The sequence below is a fragment of the Netta rufina genome (genome assembly GCF_964035555.1).
Source record: "Netta rufina genome assembly, chromosome: 1".
Lineage (NCBI taxonomy): Eukaryota > Metazoa > Chordata > Aves > Anseriformes > Anatidae > Netta > Netta rufina.
Window position 1 is genome coordinate 67,134,190 of NC_140123.1, and position 15,705 is coordinate 67,149,894.

The 15,705-nt window shown below is 43.2% G+C and overlaps 1 protein-coding gene across 1 annotated transcript; it reads right to left on the minus strand.

The window, feature by feature from the left end:
- Nucleotides 1–1,507: 1,507 nt before the first annotated feature.
- On the minus strand, nt 1,508–13,038 carry CNOT11 (CCR4-NOT transcription complex subunit 11). Its single transcript, XM_084305919.1, has 7 exons — nt 12,641–13,038; nt 12,198–12,362; nt 7,887–8,039; nt 7,131–7,333; nt 6,174–6,376; nt 3,760–3,856; nt 1,508–1,850 (listed from the first exon to the last, which is right to left on the minus strand). The coding sequence occupies exons 1-7, from the start codon at nt 12,966–12,968 to the stop codon at nt 1,653–1,655; spliced, it is 1,347 nt and encodes a 448-aa protein (XP_084162045.1). The 5' UTR covers nt 12,969–13,038; the 3' UTR covers nt 1,508–1,652.
- Nucleotides 13,039–15,705: the final 2,667 nt, after the last annotated feature.

Here is a 15,705-nt window from a genome sequence, read left to right on the forward strand (position 1 = left end):
CATAAACAGATCTGGGACACTCAAAACAAGCACAAACTTTGTGTTGGGTAGCAAGGGGGCATTGTCTTCAGTAGCTCACATCCTTTCTGGATGTTGTAGTGCTTTCTGTGTAACTCCTGTGGAGCTGTGGTGGGTTGAGCTGTGCTGAGCAGCTAAGGGCTGTGGGGCCAACATTCAGTGTGTAAGGCTTTTATTTCTGCTCCTCCTTCATTACTTCATTTAAGGCTCAAGAAGGAAGCTCCAAACAAAGTATAGAGCTTTTAAGGTTTGTTTGGTTTTTTTTTAAACCCACTTTTTGAAGAGAGATGAACAGGGAAAAGATGAATATGGCATAGTTACATCGTATGTCAACGTTAGTAGACATGAAGCAGGCAAGGTGCAAATTCCAAGCACAAGCTGTGTTAACTGCTACTGCTAACAGTGACATAGCACAGGGCTAGGTTTTAGAAGGAATTTATAGAGCAGGAATTTCCAGACTTAGAGCAGATCTAAAATAAATTCTACTTTAGTTGACTTAACACATCATAACTTTGGGAAGTTGTACAAGCCTAATCCTCTAATGCCTGGAGAACACTTCCTCCAGTGCATCTTAAAAAAAGATCATGCTGCAGAAGACGAGATTGAGGGGATTTTATACAAGTCATTGTTACTTATTATCCAAGTAATTTATCAGTTTACCTTACTTACAAAGATGAAGTCAAAAGAAAATCTTGACCTTGCATTATTGATCTTCTGCCTCATAAAAAATTAAGCAGGAGCTGCAGACTGAAAACAGCTTTTGTTTATCAAACAGCCTTGCATTAGAATGGCTAACTCGTCAAATTATTTTTCTTTTAAAGTTGAGAGTTTAAATAGCAGCAATTATTTAACTGTCAACTTCAGTGGTATTTCAGCCTACTCTCTCCCCTACCCCTAGTCTAACATAGCGTGGTACCGATTACATGCTTACAACTGAAGAGGCTATTTTAATCATTGGTAGCCACAAAGGAAGTGCTTGTGCAACTTTTGAAGTAAGAAGAGTCCTATGACTGAGTTCTATGAAGAAAGAAAGGGGACCATTTTTCCACAGTGGATCATTCTCAAAGTCATGAAATAATTGTGGTACTCCAACTAGTGGTGGTATGAAGCCAGCACTGTGGAAAGAGTCAGCGATGTGGAGGAGGAGAGCATACAGTTTTAACCATTACAGTCAATACTTCATCATCATAAACATTAAAGGTAATCCTTAAGCTTATTCTAAGCATCAAGATAGACTTTCCCTTTCCCAGTGAGAAGAGGGAACATCATTAACAGAAGGTGGTTCCAGCTTTTAGGAGGCCTTACAGAGTACAGAAAGAGCCAACATGAATTTAAATTACTTATTTGGATAGCAGTTGACTTCAGTTATCCAAAGCTGTTTGTGAATAGAGGCTCTCTGGGAATAGAGCCTATAGTTCAGGACATGCTCATGACCTGTAGTCAAAGAAAGCTTAAGGGTAAGGCCTAACATTTCAAGCTCAAGCACACATATCAGAAAAACATTTATTGTTTAAATGCATAAAATGCTATTTATAGTGTATTACATTATTAATCCAGTGATTTTGGTTTAAAATATACAATTAATTGGTATAGAACACTCATATTCCACCCCTCCCCCCAGTGACCAAGTGGGTTTATTTGGAAGTTTTTGTCTCTGATGGGTTTTCCCCAGTGTCTAGTGTCTTCAGCAATCTGAAGAGGCCAGCTGCTTCTCTTATCCGGCTGAACTCAATGCAGAACGCTTGCACTTCAATAAACAAGTCCTGTACATTAATAATCTTGTTTCTGATTAAAGACTGAAGAAAGACGCAAACAAGACGTACCAGGCGGTTCTGAAACAGAAGAGAGGCGGTTTCATAATCCACATAAAAGTTGGCAACCACGTTTGTTGGCCCTGAGCAGCACAACCCTCTTAACTGAGGCATTTCAGCAGAACTTCAGCTACAGCAGTAATCTTTTCCCCAAGCTCTGTACATGCACAAATAAGGTACCAGATTGCATTATATATATATATATATATATGAAAGTACAGAGCACATGTACACATGTAAATCTATGAATAAAACCCCAAGAGACTTGTCATCACTATGGACACAGTTCTTGCTTAGTCTCATTTTCTACAAGTAACACCGTAAAGAAAAATTAACAAGCTTCAATCTCAAAACTTCCCAGTTTTTTAGAGGAATTAAGCTCTCTCAAATTTCCTACCTACACCAAGGAAATTCAGGAACTGAACAAGTTGTTTCCCTTGCTACAGTCAAAAAGCATCATGTGTTCTCTGCAGCACCAGGACTAGGTACAGGAATAACTTCGGCAAATATGAAACTCAGAACAAGAGTACAACTGCAAGGTGTTGGCTGGTTCCCAAACTCTGAGGATTGTGCTTCGTTTACTTCTGATAGGAGTGCTTTTGAATGGTGCTTCTCAAACAAAACATCTTGTGTTTCAGCTGCTGTGAGACCTCATTAGGTAGTATTAACAAATGTCAGATCTCACACGCCTTGCATGCTCCTTGCTGATCAGTATGTCTTCCTTGACCCTTTTCTCTTAGTTTTGTCCTGTGTGCCAGAAGCACAGCTGCTCTATGATCTCAGCAGTGCCCACCCACTCTGTGAGCATGTTCTCAGCTCTGCTATTTTTCTCCCCTGCTATTCAGCAAGTCACAGATCAATGCATCCATGCATTTCTGGCCAAGTCCCAAAGCAGAAAACCATCAGCAGCCACCAAAAACTAACAAGTGGTTAGTCAGCATCTGGAAAGGTACTTAGAACAAGACAGAGGGGATTTTCCTGCTGTCCAAAACCACACTGAACCTACATCCTGTTCACTACGTGCAGTTTTGGCCTCTGCAGCTTAAGGATATAGCAGAGCTAGAGAAGGAAGCCAAAAAGCTTAAGGGAAATCTAAAATGCACAAATGCACAAATCTAAATAGGCTGCAATCCAGTATAGAGAGGAGAAAGCTGAGGGAGGAATTGGTCAGGACTCATAAAGCCTTGTGTGAACTGAACATGGAACTGTCCTTCACCAAAAACATACCCAAGAAAACAAGACCTACTTGGTGAAACTCAAATAATTTTAGGAAAGAAGGGAAGTGCTTCATGCAACATGCAGGTAACAGCTACAAGGAGGGTTAAAGATCCTTGAAGTGGCTACAACTTGCATGCTGGTACTGAGGAATTAAGACTGGCTTGGGAAGAAGAGATTATGGCATTATGAAAGCAGAAAAGAAAAGGGTTTTTAGGGTTTAAAGGAGATCTGAAAGCTACTATGGGTCACATAGAGAAAATTGAAGGGCAAAATTTCCACAGGAGTTTTGTAACATCACCTCAAAGCATGGAACTGGTGGAGACACTTGTGGAGCGAAAAAAGCTCAAAACTAAGTAGAAAACAAACATCTCATGCTAGAAGTAAAGAGAAGTCACACTGAATGACAGATAAGCTTTTCACACTTAGGCACCTGAGTCATAAAACTGTAGTTTTGCTAGGGAGAAGTGTATGATATCTACAGCAAAACAAAACAGTAGTTACCTGTGGAGTCTTGTAGAAAGGTGAAACAGTGATTGTTAAACACTAAGGAACTGCGTAGTGCATTAAGGAAAAAAAAAAAAAAAGTACCTCTGAAATAAATTATTCTGTCTTACTGCTTCTTTAATGCTATCACCCTGATAAAGTCTCAGCACATGTTACACAGAGCAAGACACTGGACCCTTTTTCCTGACCAGTTGAGCAGAGAACTCACCTGCATGTATTTGTCTTTAATCTGTTCGCAGGTAGAGATACAGTTGGAGATATAAAGATGAATAAACTCAGGAGGGAGATCAACTGCAGTAGTAAGCCTGTTCAAATTAAAAATATCCAATAGTTTATGTAGCCAGAAGTATTATGATTCTGTTGCAGAGCAGATAAGTTAGACCAGTGATACTAGTTTATTCCTGATCATGTCACACAGAGCTGATTTCTAAAAACCTTCACAGACATAATTCTAAACATTTAGATTTCTTAGGGGTCAAAACCTTTTTATTTTAAACCCAACACAGTACAGAAGCTAAATTAGATCTGGTTCTTAGTGTGTTTGACATACCTACAAAGACATGTTACGCAAACGAGTCTATGATGTAACTTCAAATTTAAGAGGAAGGCCTTAAGCTGTCTGAATGCCAGGATTCTTCTGCAATACGATTTGGTTTATCCATATCTGAACTCCAGAGAGTGAATCTGGATGCTGAGCTCCTTCCTGAAGTACACAACCCATGTGACTTTTGTGTGTGTCAAAAGATGTGTTTCATTAGTTCTTTCAGATCCAGATTGTAGTCCTAAAAACTGAAACAGCTTGAATATCTGGAGCTCAAATACAGGAGACCCTGACTAGATGAATGAGATTCATGATGCATGATGATCTCAGAAGCTTCTTACTGCAGAACAATTGGAGAACTACTGCATCAAAGAATGGTATTCATCTATTTTAAGGGTTAACAGAAAGGACTCCTATTGCTGTTTGACAGTGCTGACTGCTGAAATATCTGATACCACTGTTTTTTGAAGTACTACAGCTCATAAGTTACAGTGATATATAGTAAAGCTGTCATAAAATTACAACAGAATTAGACCAAAACTCTAACCAGTCCCATCTCAAGCAGTAAAAGGCCCGGCAACAGGGAAATTTTAGACATTTGTTCCAAATTTTTGTCTTCTTTCACTTAAAAATCAGTACCTCTAGTAGTCATTTTGCAGTTTGAGAGGTTTTTCCTATGGTAGTTCCGCTCTGGGAAAACCAGCATGCCTGACTGGTGCTTCAGCTACCCCAGACAAGAGCAAGAACGCTTTTCTTACCACCCTTTCTCCCTGTTGCAACCCCTACCCATTCAGGGTAGTAACCGCTTAAGTCTGCACCACTGGGGAGGTGTGTGTGTTCCTGTTGTCAAATATTTGAGGTACGATTCAGCTCTGCTGCAAAGGGACCGCGGAACAAGGCTGATTTGGCAGTTCGCATTCAGTAATTGCCAAGAAATGGAAGGAAGTAGGAACGATGTTCTCTGGCAGTTTGTGGGATTAGATGTCTGAGAAGTTCCCCTGTTTAAAGTGCCAGCATTCATTAAGAAAATGAGGTATATCTATGTGCAGAAGTTATTTCCAACGAAGAGAGGGCAAGAGCATAAAGCAGGATGGCTATTTAACAATGCCACCTTTTGTTCACTTAATCTGCATCAAGAACACAAGTTCTTTTTAAGCAAATACCTCCTTTAAATACTGTTTGGAATTGAACATATCAAACAGTGTAGTAAAATTACTTTCTAATAATTACCACCTCCAGCTGAAGCTACCTACACGACAATATTTATTTCCCCATTCTTCTCCACGTAGAAACACTTTGCTAAGATCAAGAGTAACACTGCCTTTTTTTTTTTTCTTTTGAATAAGCCTCTCCATTCTTGGAGCAGGGGCTGAAAAATTAAACTAGAATAGCATCTGTGCAAGAAACGTGCTGTAAAATACAGTATGTTAATATATAACTGATATAAAATTTCATATGCATCTCCAACATCTAATTTATTCTTTCTGCTGGGAAGTAGCATTTTTTTCCTATTAAATTGCAGTTTTGATGATGCTAACAGGAAATGGTATTACAGTAATATTCTCAAACAGCATCACAGTAAAAAAGGAACTTGGAAATTGGCAGCTTTCTCTGCACTGAGGATGTTCGAGAGGTTCAGTTCTTTATGACTAACCCAAAGCTACCTACAAATTGAAGCTGTGTTCTTCTTTTTTTATCTAAAGACAAAATACAAGTATAGCTTTTATGAAAGAAACAGATTTAGAAAAGCCAGAAGTTGCAGAAAGCTACAACTCCACAGCACTGCCTTCCTCTGCAGGAATAGTTAGAGCGCACTAACTCTTACTATCTTTAAAAAGTAAGAGCATTAAAAAGGTGAGACAACACAGAAATTGAAAAGGAAATGATACTGATGCTCATTTCTTTCACTTCACTCTAACTGATTCCTGTTCATTTCTGTTATTTATGTTTCCTTTGGTAGTGCTTGGAATGCATCCACCTACAGCCCTGCAGCCAGCCCCACAGTCACTTAAGAACTGTTCAGCAGATTGTCTTTATTTGATAAGTTTCCTGAAGCACGTTAGATTTGAGAGCGTACTTACCGATTTACAACTTCCATTGAATGTAAGGACATGTCCATGTTGACCAAGACAGAAAAATACTCTGTTATCTGACTAGACTGCATCAGTTTGAGCAGCATTTCTATAGCTACTAAAGGATTGTTTTCAACGAGGTCTGGCAATTTGGCAGGAGTAAGACCAATATGGTAAACGAGCTTGGGGTCCTTTTCCAGTTCTCCAAGGAGCTATAAAGAAAAAAAAAACAAAAACACAACAACTCTGAATTGTTTTTTCTTCTTAACTATTCTCACTGCTGCTTGAAGTAACAGCTCTAATATATGTAAACTACAGAACTATAAACCTTTAGGCATCTCTACTGAAATACACTGCACGTGTATTTCCTTAACACTTCTATTTAAAGACAACAGTGCCAACAAAGCCTTTACTAAGGCTTTAGTAGTCTTTGATCAGTGGGTGGCAAAGAAGGTAGGGGGAAAAAAAAGTCATCCTTCTTTAGTTTTCTGTCCAGGAGAAGAAATCTCAATTTCAAGTTCATTGTTGTCAGAACATCAGAAAGAGTTCTGTAAATAAAGCATATTTTGTAGTGCTGCATGATGAATATAAGAACAGCCCACTGAAATAAAGGGAATAATACTAGTAAATTGAGCAAAGATTCAGTGTTAGCATTTCTGAACTCATTTCTCACTGAAAGCTTCCACAGAAGCAGAAACAACTTCGTTATCAAAAGACTTCCAATGCAGAAAAATATTGGTACCACTGATCAGCTTAACTACAATCAGCCAATGCTATGAAGTTTAAAGATTCCTCTCATTCGTACAAACCCAAGTCAAAACTCTTGGGTTTTGACAATTAAAAGCACTGAATCAGAACACAGATCTAAGTTAGAAAATGTGGATCACTTTTTAATTAAAAACACATAAATCTAACAAACAACTTGTTAGAAAAATTAATTTAAACAGATAATTGCATGATACTTACCTGCGTCTGCTGTGGGGAAGTTAAGGGACTTTTGAAAGCTTTTGCCATGATTCTTTTTATCTCAACTCCAGTGCTGTTTTTCACACACATTGATTTATCCCACTGAATTGTGTGATCTGGTTCTATTGGATTTAACCAGGCCAACTCATCCTCACATATATGGAGTGGAGGCGGCGGTCGAATAAACTCTGGTCGAAAGTGACCTAAAAAGGCAACAATGTGAAACGTTTTTTTAAACTTCAGGTATTCAGTTTTATTTCAGTACAAGAAAGCCCCCCAAAGCCCACATTTCTTTAAGCTATAACACTGGGAAGAACATTATGATCTTCCTGGCAAACGTTTATTCCTCATTTTTAGAGATGCTGTTACATCAGTGGTTTTCCTCTTGGATCAGATCACTAAATTACTGCTTTTGCCATCAAGGCATGGTCTTTTTCCCTTCCCCACTAACTGCTTCCTGGAGCAGGAATGCAGATCTTAGTGTAGGGCACTAAGAGCTGAGGGGCATCAGAGCCAGTTTTTTAGCCAACACAGGAAACAGCTTGAAGACACACTCCAGATTTTGAAAAATCTGGAAATATGAACGTCATGAAGTGATCTGAAAATAGTTTGATGCAGTTCTGCGCTATTTCATTCATCTTCATCCCCATTTTATACTTGGAAAATACTTTTGAATCATACTATGTTTCATCTGGAGAAGCATAAGGACACAGCACGTCATGAGTTACAACCACAAAGATGTGAAAATGCGCATACTTTCTATAGGAGGCTTTGGCCCACTCACTAAGGCTTCAGTGATCTGGGAGGCAACAGAGCTGTCGAAACCGGAGTTGGAAGAATCTGGGTCAGGATCGCTGAGGATGCTGGGGAAGCTGGCCTTGCTCTGCGTTGGCAACTCGGACTGGCGTTCTGGAAGAAGGTCAGGCAACAATATTAAAGCATAAAATTGAAACGGAGATGCCTGGAATACTAAAAGTAGTCTGAAACAATCAGCTTTAGAGCAGAGCTAGCTTAAAAGTAAGAGGGAACAACATGAAGTTTAACGCTGTCAGCTGGTACTCAGAATGCCAATCTGACAGGAGAGGGACAGAAGCATGCAACAGTGATAAAGATGAAATAGAAATGAACGTGAAATGTAGTCTTGACTTCAGAAAGGTAAGTTACTGATGTAATCTGCTTTTAAAAGCTAATGAGTGGATTCACATGATACTCCTGAAAGAGTTCAGATAACATATCTAGTTTTGCCATCATTTCTCAGAGCTGGGAAGTGAAAAATCTGCAGAGCTACATTTACACGCTGCAGTGATAAGGGGCACACTAGAACTGAAGTCAGCTATTCAGATTTAGCCAATACATCTCACTGGCATCACATAAGCTTCTTCTGCATTTGCTGTCAAGTTACAGCAAGTGCTCAAAAAAGGTGGAGTTTAATTGATGCAGGATTCTACACAAACAGGAATTATAAAGCAATCCTGTGAAAGGGTCTGTTTAAAGCCCAAATTGCAGAACTTAAGCAAGTTACAGAAAAGATTACCAAAAACGTGAAAAAAATTGCCTAAGAGAAACTAGTGGGCTCAGTACTTGAACTGCCAGATTTTAGGTGTTCTTCTGGCACAGCCTATCACTCTTCTGCATCCAAAGGCTTAAAAGCTTACCTTCTGTATTCTCTGTATTTCTGAGAAACCATGTTTTCTGACACTTTAGCAAAAATAATACACACAAAGGAAGCCAACAACTCCACTACACAATTCCACCTTGCGTTCCTTCCCTCTCACCCTCCATAGAGGATATTAAACAGCAGATTAACCCTCAAGTAATTGGAAGTCCAAAATCGCTGGTCCCACATGAAATTAGACACTGCTTCTTATCCTAACTGAGCACAGTGCTGACAGATTCTGCACAGGGTCCTTATCTATTTCAAGCAAAGTGTGCTTGCTTCTTCTCGTGCAGCCACAAGACCCACAAGCACAGCACAGTATGTTTTTCTGTTAAATGCAGCTAGCATGCTTTTCACCTGTTTTCAAACAAACATTTTTGAAGTAAAAATGAACTGCTCTAAAATACACCTGCTACTTTATAAACTGTTTCAAGTTCCAGCTTTCATTCAGCTACCAAACAGATTAGTTGATTCAACAAATCAAATTCTCTGAAAAGGAAAAAAAAAAAAAAGAAAAAGAAAAGAACATATTGGGTGCCTTTGTTGTCTTTTATAATCTAGAACTTAAATATATCAGTCAATAAACATCACTGATTTGTTTGTATCCCCATAATCTTAAACCACTAATGATGCTTAATTAGAAAAACAAAAGTTTAAGACACACTCCTTTAATTCACAGGTGTTAGAAGCCTCTATGAGCCCTTTATATACATCTAAGTTTAAAAGTCTAGCCCTCACTGCTTCAAAAATTAGTTTCAGGTAAGCAAAAGCATGAACTGAGATCAGTAAATTGGAACACGCTTATTTAACGGGAACAAATCCAGCAACTTGAACTAACACATCAAATTAAAAACAAACCAAAACCAACCACAACCTAATCTGAATACAGTCACATAGGTTCCTATATGGAGGTGTCATGTCTCATCTACCCTCCCCCCCCCTTTTTTTCCTCAATTTAAACAAGTAACAACAAACTGTCTGATTCTCAACAGAAAGCCCTACAGTATATTACAAACCCAACTTTCAGTACAGGATAATTACCCTTCCATTAAATAAGGGTTAGGAAACAAACGCTCCTGAGCACTTCCCCAAAGTCACTTTCTACTAGCTGCAGGGATGTCACTTTTGATACAGTAACACACTAGATGAACAAAATCAAGTTACAGACACAAAGCCTGAGTGAACACCCTGCAAACCAGAGGGAGAATAGAACAAAGCAAGTTTTAAAGCTGATTCCCAAGGTGCTCTATGCCAACATTGTACGTTCAAAAGAAAAAAAAATTTTTTTGCTCCAAGCAAAGTTGTCACAACTCAATTCAGAAAACAAGCCAAGTGCTTTTCCCCCCCCATGCTTTACAAAAAAGAAAAAGAAAAAAAGATAAATACACTCTTTGAAAAATGTTTATGCCTTCTAAATAATTTGATTTGGCAACTATATTCTAAAGCAGCGCAAATTCATCCAGTTCTAAACAGCCTGAAATTCATCTCAGGGCCACAATTTTGAGGTGCTACCACAACTTACAGCTGTTAAATTTGATGAAATGCATGGGAAAACAACACAAATACTCCACTCCAAACATTGTATCTAAGCATCTATCATAATACAACATGTTTACACACTGTAAACAGCATCACTGCATCCTGCATTAATAGGAGACATGCACTGAAGACTTGTGAAAACTTTACAGACTTTCTGAAGCATTACAGATAGACAGACAGGAAACGTCACAATTATTAAAAGAAAAGGAAAAAAAAAGCTGTCCTCTAAGAAAGTGACTAGAAAGCAGGCATTTCTTCTAGGGAGCTAGAAGTCTGAGAAACAGATTTCATTTTTTTCAGATGCAGTTTGTTTTGTTACACAACTCCTGCAATGGCTCATAAACAGTGATGCATGCTGTTTACTGAGTATGTAAATAATGATACAAGCACATCTCACAGGGCTCGATTTTGCAAAGCATTATTAATGGCTCTGTACTGTACTTAAAGCCATCAGTGAATGGTATTTAAAGAAAAAGGACAGAATAAAATGCATGCCCTAAAGCAACCATCCCTACAGATACAGTTTTGAGGTTCTCTGCATGTTTTAGCTTTAATATGACAAAATGCAACCAGAGAATCGAGGACAAAAAACAAACAAAACCAGATGAAAAGCATCCAGGTTTTGTTCAGGCATGATGTATGCTTTATGCTGAAGTCACAAGTTATCTGAAATTTCAAGACTCTGAATTGACAGAAATGTCCTTGAAAACACAGCCAGGATGAACAGAAGAACCAGAAGGGTTTGTTTTCCCTCTTGACAGTATGCTAGGGTATTCAATTTCCATTTTCAAAAGATCCTGTAGTCTAGAAATATCAGCTGAGGAGGACACTACAGATCTGTACACTGTGAAGATGGGACAGTGTGTCTGAGCATTAAAAAAAAAAAATCAGTGACAAATTCTACATAAAAATGACAAGACCAAGATACAAGTGCCTGGCAGAAAAGCCTGACCTCAGAGGGGCAAGCCACAGGGTTCACGAACAGAAGTGGGTTGGCCAGTTTTGAAGTAGTTCCATTTGCACATGCCTAGGAATCCCCCTCCTTCTGAACTGACTTGTCCCTGACAATATTTTCTGTTTTAGAGTGGCCCCAGATGTGACTCCCCAGTCAACACAATCAGAACAATCATGTTCCAGGTCCTTTTCTTCTTCTGTCAAAGGATAAGCATCACATCGTGCTACCTTGTCACTTAGGAAAGGGTCTCTTTGTCAGGGAGTGTAGTGATAAGACAAAGGGTAATGGTTTAAAATTAAAACAAGGCAGATTAGGTGTTAGGAAGAAACTCTTCACCCAGAGGGTGGTGAGGCCCTGGCACAGGCTGCCCAGAGAAGCTGTGGCTGCCCCATCCCTGGAGGTGCTCAAGGCCAGGCTGGATGGGGCCTTGGGCAACCTGGTCTGATGGGAGGTGTCCCTGCACATGGCAGGGGGTTGAAACTGGGTGGGCTTTAAAGTCTCTTCTAACCCAAACCATTCTGTGATTCTATGATAAAAGCAGACCACTTACCACTCCTGAGCTAACACTAAGATCTAAGTTAATTTTAGAACAGCAAAGATGCAATTGCAGTAGCCAGTTTCATACCAAAAGTACTACATAGGAGAAAAGGGAAAAAATACACCAAAACCTAAACTAATTTTAGATGAAAGTCTTCCAAAACTTGCATATTTTTCTCGTTTTAAGGCAGTGACATATGTGCTTAAAAAGCAGCTTGCGAAGTACAATAAAATAGCTAAGATATAATCAGTGCTTGAAAACTCTAAAGTTTAGTCCAACCTTTTCCCTATTTAGGATAGACAAGTGCTTCCTCAAGTAACTCGAAGCCAAATGACAGTTCACACTTCCATTCACAGCTGAACCACAGCTCTCCCTTACCTGCTAACGCCAGCTGAAGGCCGCTTATATCCACCGACTGGGCCATGTTTCCTACATCCATGGACGCGATCTGTCGAGGAGTCTTCTTGAACAGCTCTCTAGGGGGGGCCAACATCAGCTGAGAGAGAAAGAATTTCTCTGGGGGAGTTATGGGAGGTAAGAAGCCTGTGGAGACAGAAGGAAGAAACAACTCCGTGATTTTTAAGGCAGCAAGAGACCTCCAAGATCACCTGGTCCAATTTCCTACTGCCACTGTCACCCACTAACCCATGTCCCCAAGCACCAGGCCCAACCTCTCCTTGCACACCCCCAGGGACGGTGACTCCACCACCTCCCTGGGCAACCCGTCCCAGTGCCTGACTGCTCTTTCCGAGCAGAAACGTCTCCTGTGTTCCCAGTGTCACGGCCCTGACCCCCTCCCCCCCTACCGGGCCGGCTCTCACCGGAGAGCGGCGTCCGCTCCGCCTCATCCCCGCCGCGCTCGGGCGCGGGGTTGAGCAGGTGGGCGAAGACGGCGGCGAAGGGGTTGGCGGCCAGCGGCTCGGTGCGGTACATCTCCCAGAGCAGGTAGAGGGCGGTGAGGCGCTGCGCGGGGCTGGGCAGCAGGTCGGGCTGCTGCAGCAGCAGGACGAGGACGGAGCCCAGGCGGAAGTGCTCGGCCTTGCCGAAGTAGTGGTGGAAGGCGCTCGACAGGCCCTCGAACGTGCTGCCGCCCGCCTCCTCCGACACGATGCTCAGCAGGCTCGACAGCTCCTTGGGCGACAGGCTCATCCTGCCGGACACCGCCGGCGGCGCCGCCACCCCCCCACCGCTGCTGCTTCCTCCTCCTCCTCCTCCTCCTCCACCTCCTCCTCCTCCGCCAGCAGCAGCCGCCGCCGCCGCAGCCTCGCCGGCCGCCTCCGCCGGGCTGCCCCCGCCCCCGGGCATCCGCCTCACGGAGCCCGGCCCGGCCCCGGCCCCGCCGCCAGGCCGCGGCGCCCGCTGCGCGCTTTACGGCGCGGCCGCGACTGAGCGAAACGGGGCGGGGGCACGGGGACCGGGACGGGGGAGCGGGAGCGGATTGGTCCGAGCGGCGCGGCGGCGGAACGGGATTGGCTGGTGGGTGCCTTGGGGGGCGGGGCCTCCGCGGCCGTTAGGGGCGTTAGGGCCGGTAGGGGGAGCCCGGCGGGGTGCGCGCGCGCGGTGGCTGCCGTTGGCCCCGCCCCGAGCGGCTGAGGGGAGGGAATGGAGGGGGGGGCGCGGTTCGCCTCGCCTGATGTGGGGAATGGGGGCTTGTGCTGCCATGGGGTGTCCTGTCACGGCTCTTTGGGCAAACAACTGTTATGCCTCTAGTGACATCTCCTCATATCTGGTGGTTTCTGAGAGAAAATAAGCTCCTCGATAAGCTTCCACCTCAAGTGTATCACAAGCACACAGTATCCCGAGCTGTGAGGGACCCGCAAGGGACGCTGAGCCCAACCACACAGCGCCACCCAAAAACCAGCCCCTGTGTCTCAAAGCACTGCACAAATGCTCCTTGAACTCCCTCAGGCTCGGTGCTGTGCCCACTGCCCGGGGCAGCCTGTCCCAGTGCCCGACCCCCCTCTGGGTGCAGACCCTTTCCCTAACCCTCAGCCTGACCCTCCCCTGTCCCAGCTCCGTGCCATCCCCTCGGGTCCCATTCCCGCACCAGCACCCACACGGGAGCAAAGGCAGCTCCAGGCACACACTGCCCAGCGAGCCAGCATGTCCCCGGATTAGGATTGAGCCAAGAAGCTCAGCCAGCAGCCCTGCAACCTTCCCTTGCCTCCGGTGCTAAGAGCAGGAGGTGTCGTTCTCCTCCTTGCCCTGCCTACGGGGCGTCCTGGAGGTAGTGTTCACCTGTTTCTTTTATGATCCGGTTTAATTGAGATCCAACCACTTTGCTGGTGGGGTTCTTGGCAGAGCTGAAGGAAGACGAGCTGCAGCAGTGTGTGGCTGGAAGCAGGGGATGGAGGAACATCCCTTTGAAGTGCAGTGCTTGGCTTTACCAGCCTGACTTGTGGAAGTGCGTCTTGAGAGACAGCAGCCCAGAGATGCGCTATGAGGCATAGCGTGAAGTGCTGAGGGCATGGCCTGGAGGAAGAGCTTTCTGTGGTGCACGCTGAGAGGAGAAGGGCTTGGCAGGTCCTGAGAACAGCCACCGCTTCTGCTGTCTGATTCCTGTGGTATCAGCGACTGGGTGCCCTCAGATATACACCTCCCAAGTCTTTCTAGTTAGCCATTCTGATGTAAGAGATGGGACTCAGTTTATAACATAAAATAAATTGAAGGGTAGGGTTCTGAATACAAAGCAAGTCATAGATGGGAAGGAAAGCAAGATATGAGAGGTGTAAAGGCTTCACACACATATAGAAGATAAAGAAGTGATTGCTTTGGAAAGGAACACACACAGACACAAAAAGCAACACCAAAAACACAGGGTCTGCAGCCGTGTGAGGGATGATCTAAAAACCTTCCTGTTAGAGCAGCTGTTCACTAGTTCACTAGATCACACAGCAAAATACATGCCTAGGATAATAAAGCAAAAAGTAGAGGATGCCAGTGAGCTTGCTGCCATGGCCAGTGTGTTCCAGGAAAGAGAGGAGTCCTTGGAATTTGGGATTTTACTAAACTGCAACATGGACTTATGTTATAACATTTGGGCAGAAGATCAAACGATTGCAAATTGATGAGGAAGTAATTTCTGTAGGTGTGTAGTAGGGCTGGCAGGAGAACTTGGGAAAGCATGAACACATACAAGAGCTTTCCACCCTTACTTGCAGTGCATAGAGAGAAGAGGTCTTCAGTCAAAAAATGTGAAAGCTCAGTACTTTAGAGAGGAAAGCACTGTAGGAGAGGAAAGTTCTTCATAACTCAAATTGATTTATGGAGAAATAGGTAGAAAGATGAACTTCAAGCTGACCTGCATGCTCAGTCTTTGGGAAGACATTTCAGATTACAGAGGAGCCGAGGACATGCAGACCTGGCCAACTTTGTCTTCCCTTGTGTCATATCATATCACAGAACAGCTTGGGTTGGAAGGGACCTTAAAGACCATCTAATTCCACCCCCTGCCGTGCACAGGGACACCTCCCACCAGCCCAGGTTGCCCAAGGCCCCATCCAGCCTGGCCTTGAACACCTCCAGGGATGGGGCATCCACAGCTTCTCTGGGCAGCCTGTGCCAGTGCCTCGCCACCCTCAGACTGAAGAATTTCATCATAACATCTAATCTAAATCTGTCCTGTTTTGGTTTAAAACCATTCCCTCTTGTCCTGTCATTATCTGCCCAAACAAAAAGTAGTTCTCCCATCTTTTTTTTTATAAGCCCCCATTAAGTATTGAAAAGCTGCAATGAGGTCACCCTGGAGCCTTCTCTTCTTCAGGCTGAACATCCCCAGCTCTCTCAGCCCATCTTCGTAGGAGACGTGCTCCAGCCCTGTCCTGCTGAGCTGTAGAGAAATTGTTGCAGTTCTTCGTTCCTGTCAGGGTTTTGGTTTTGTGGGGCT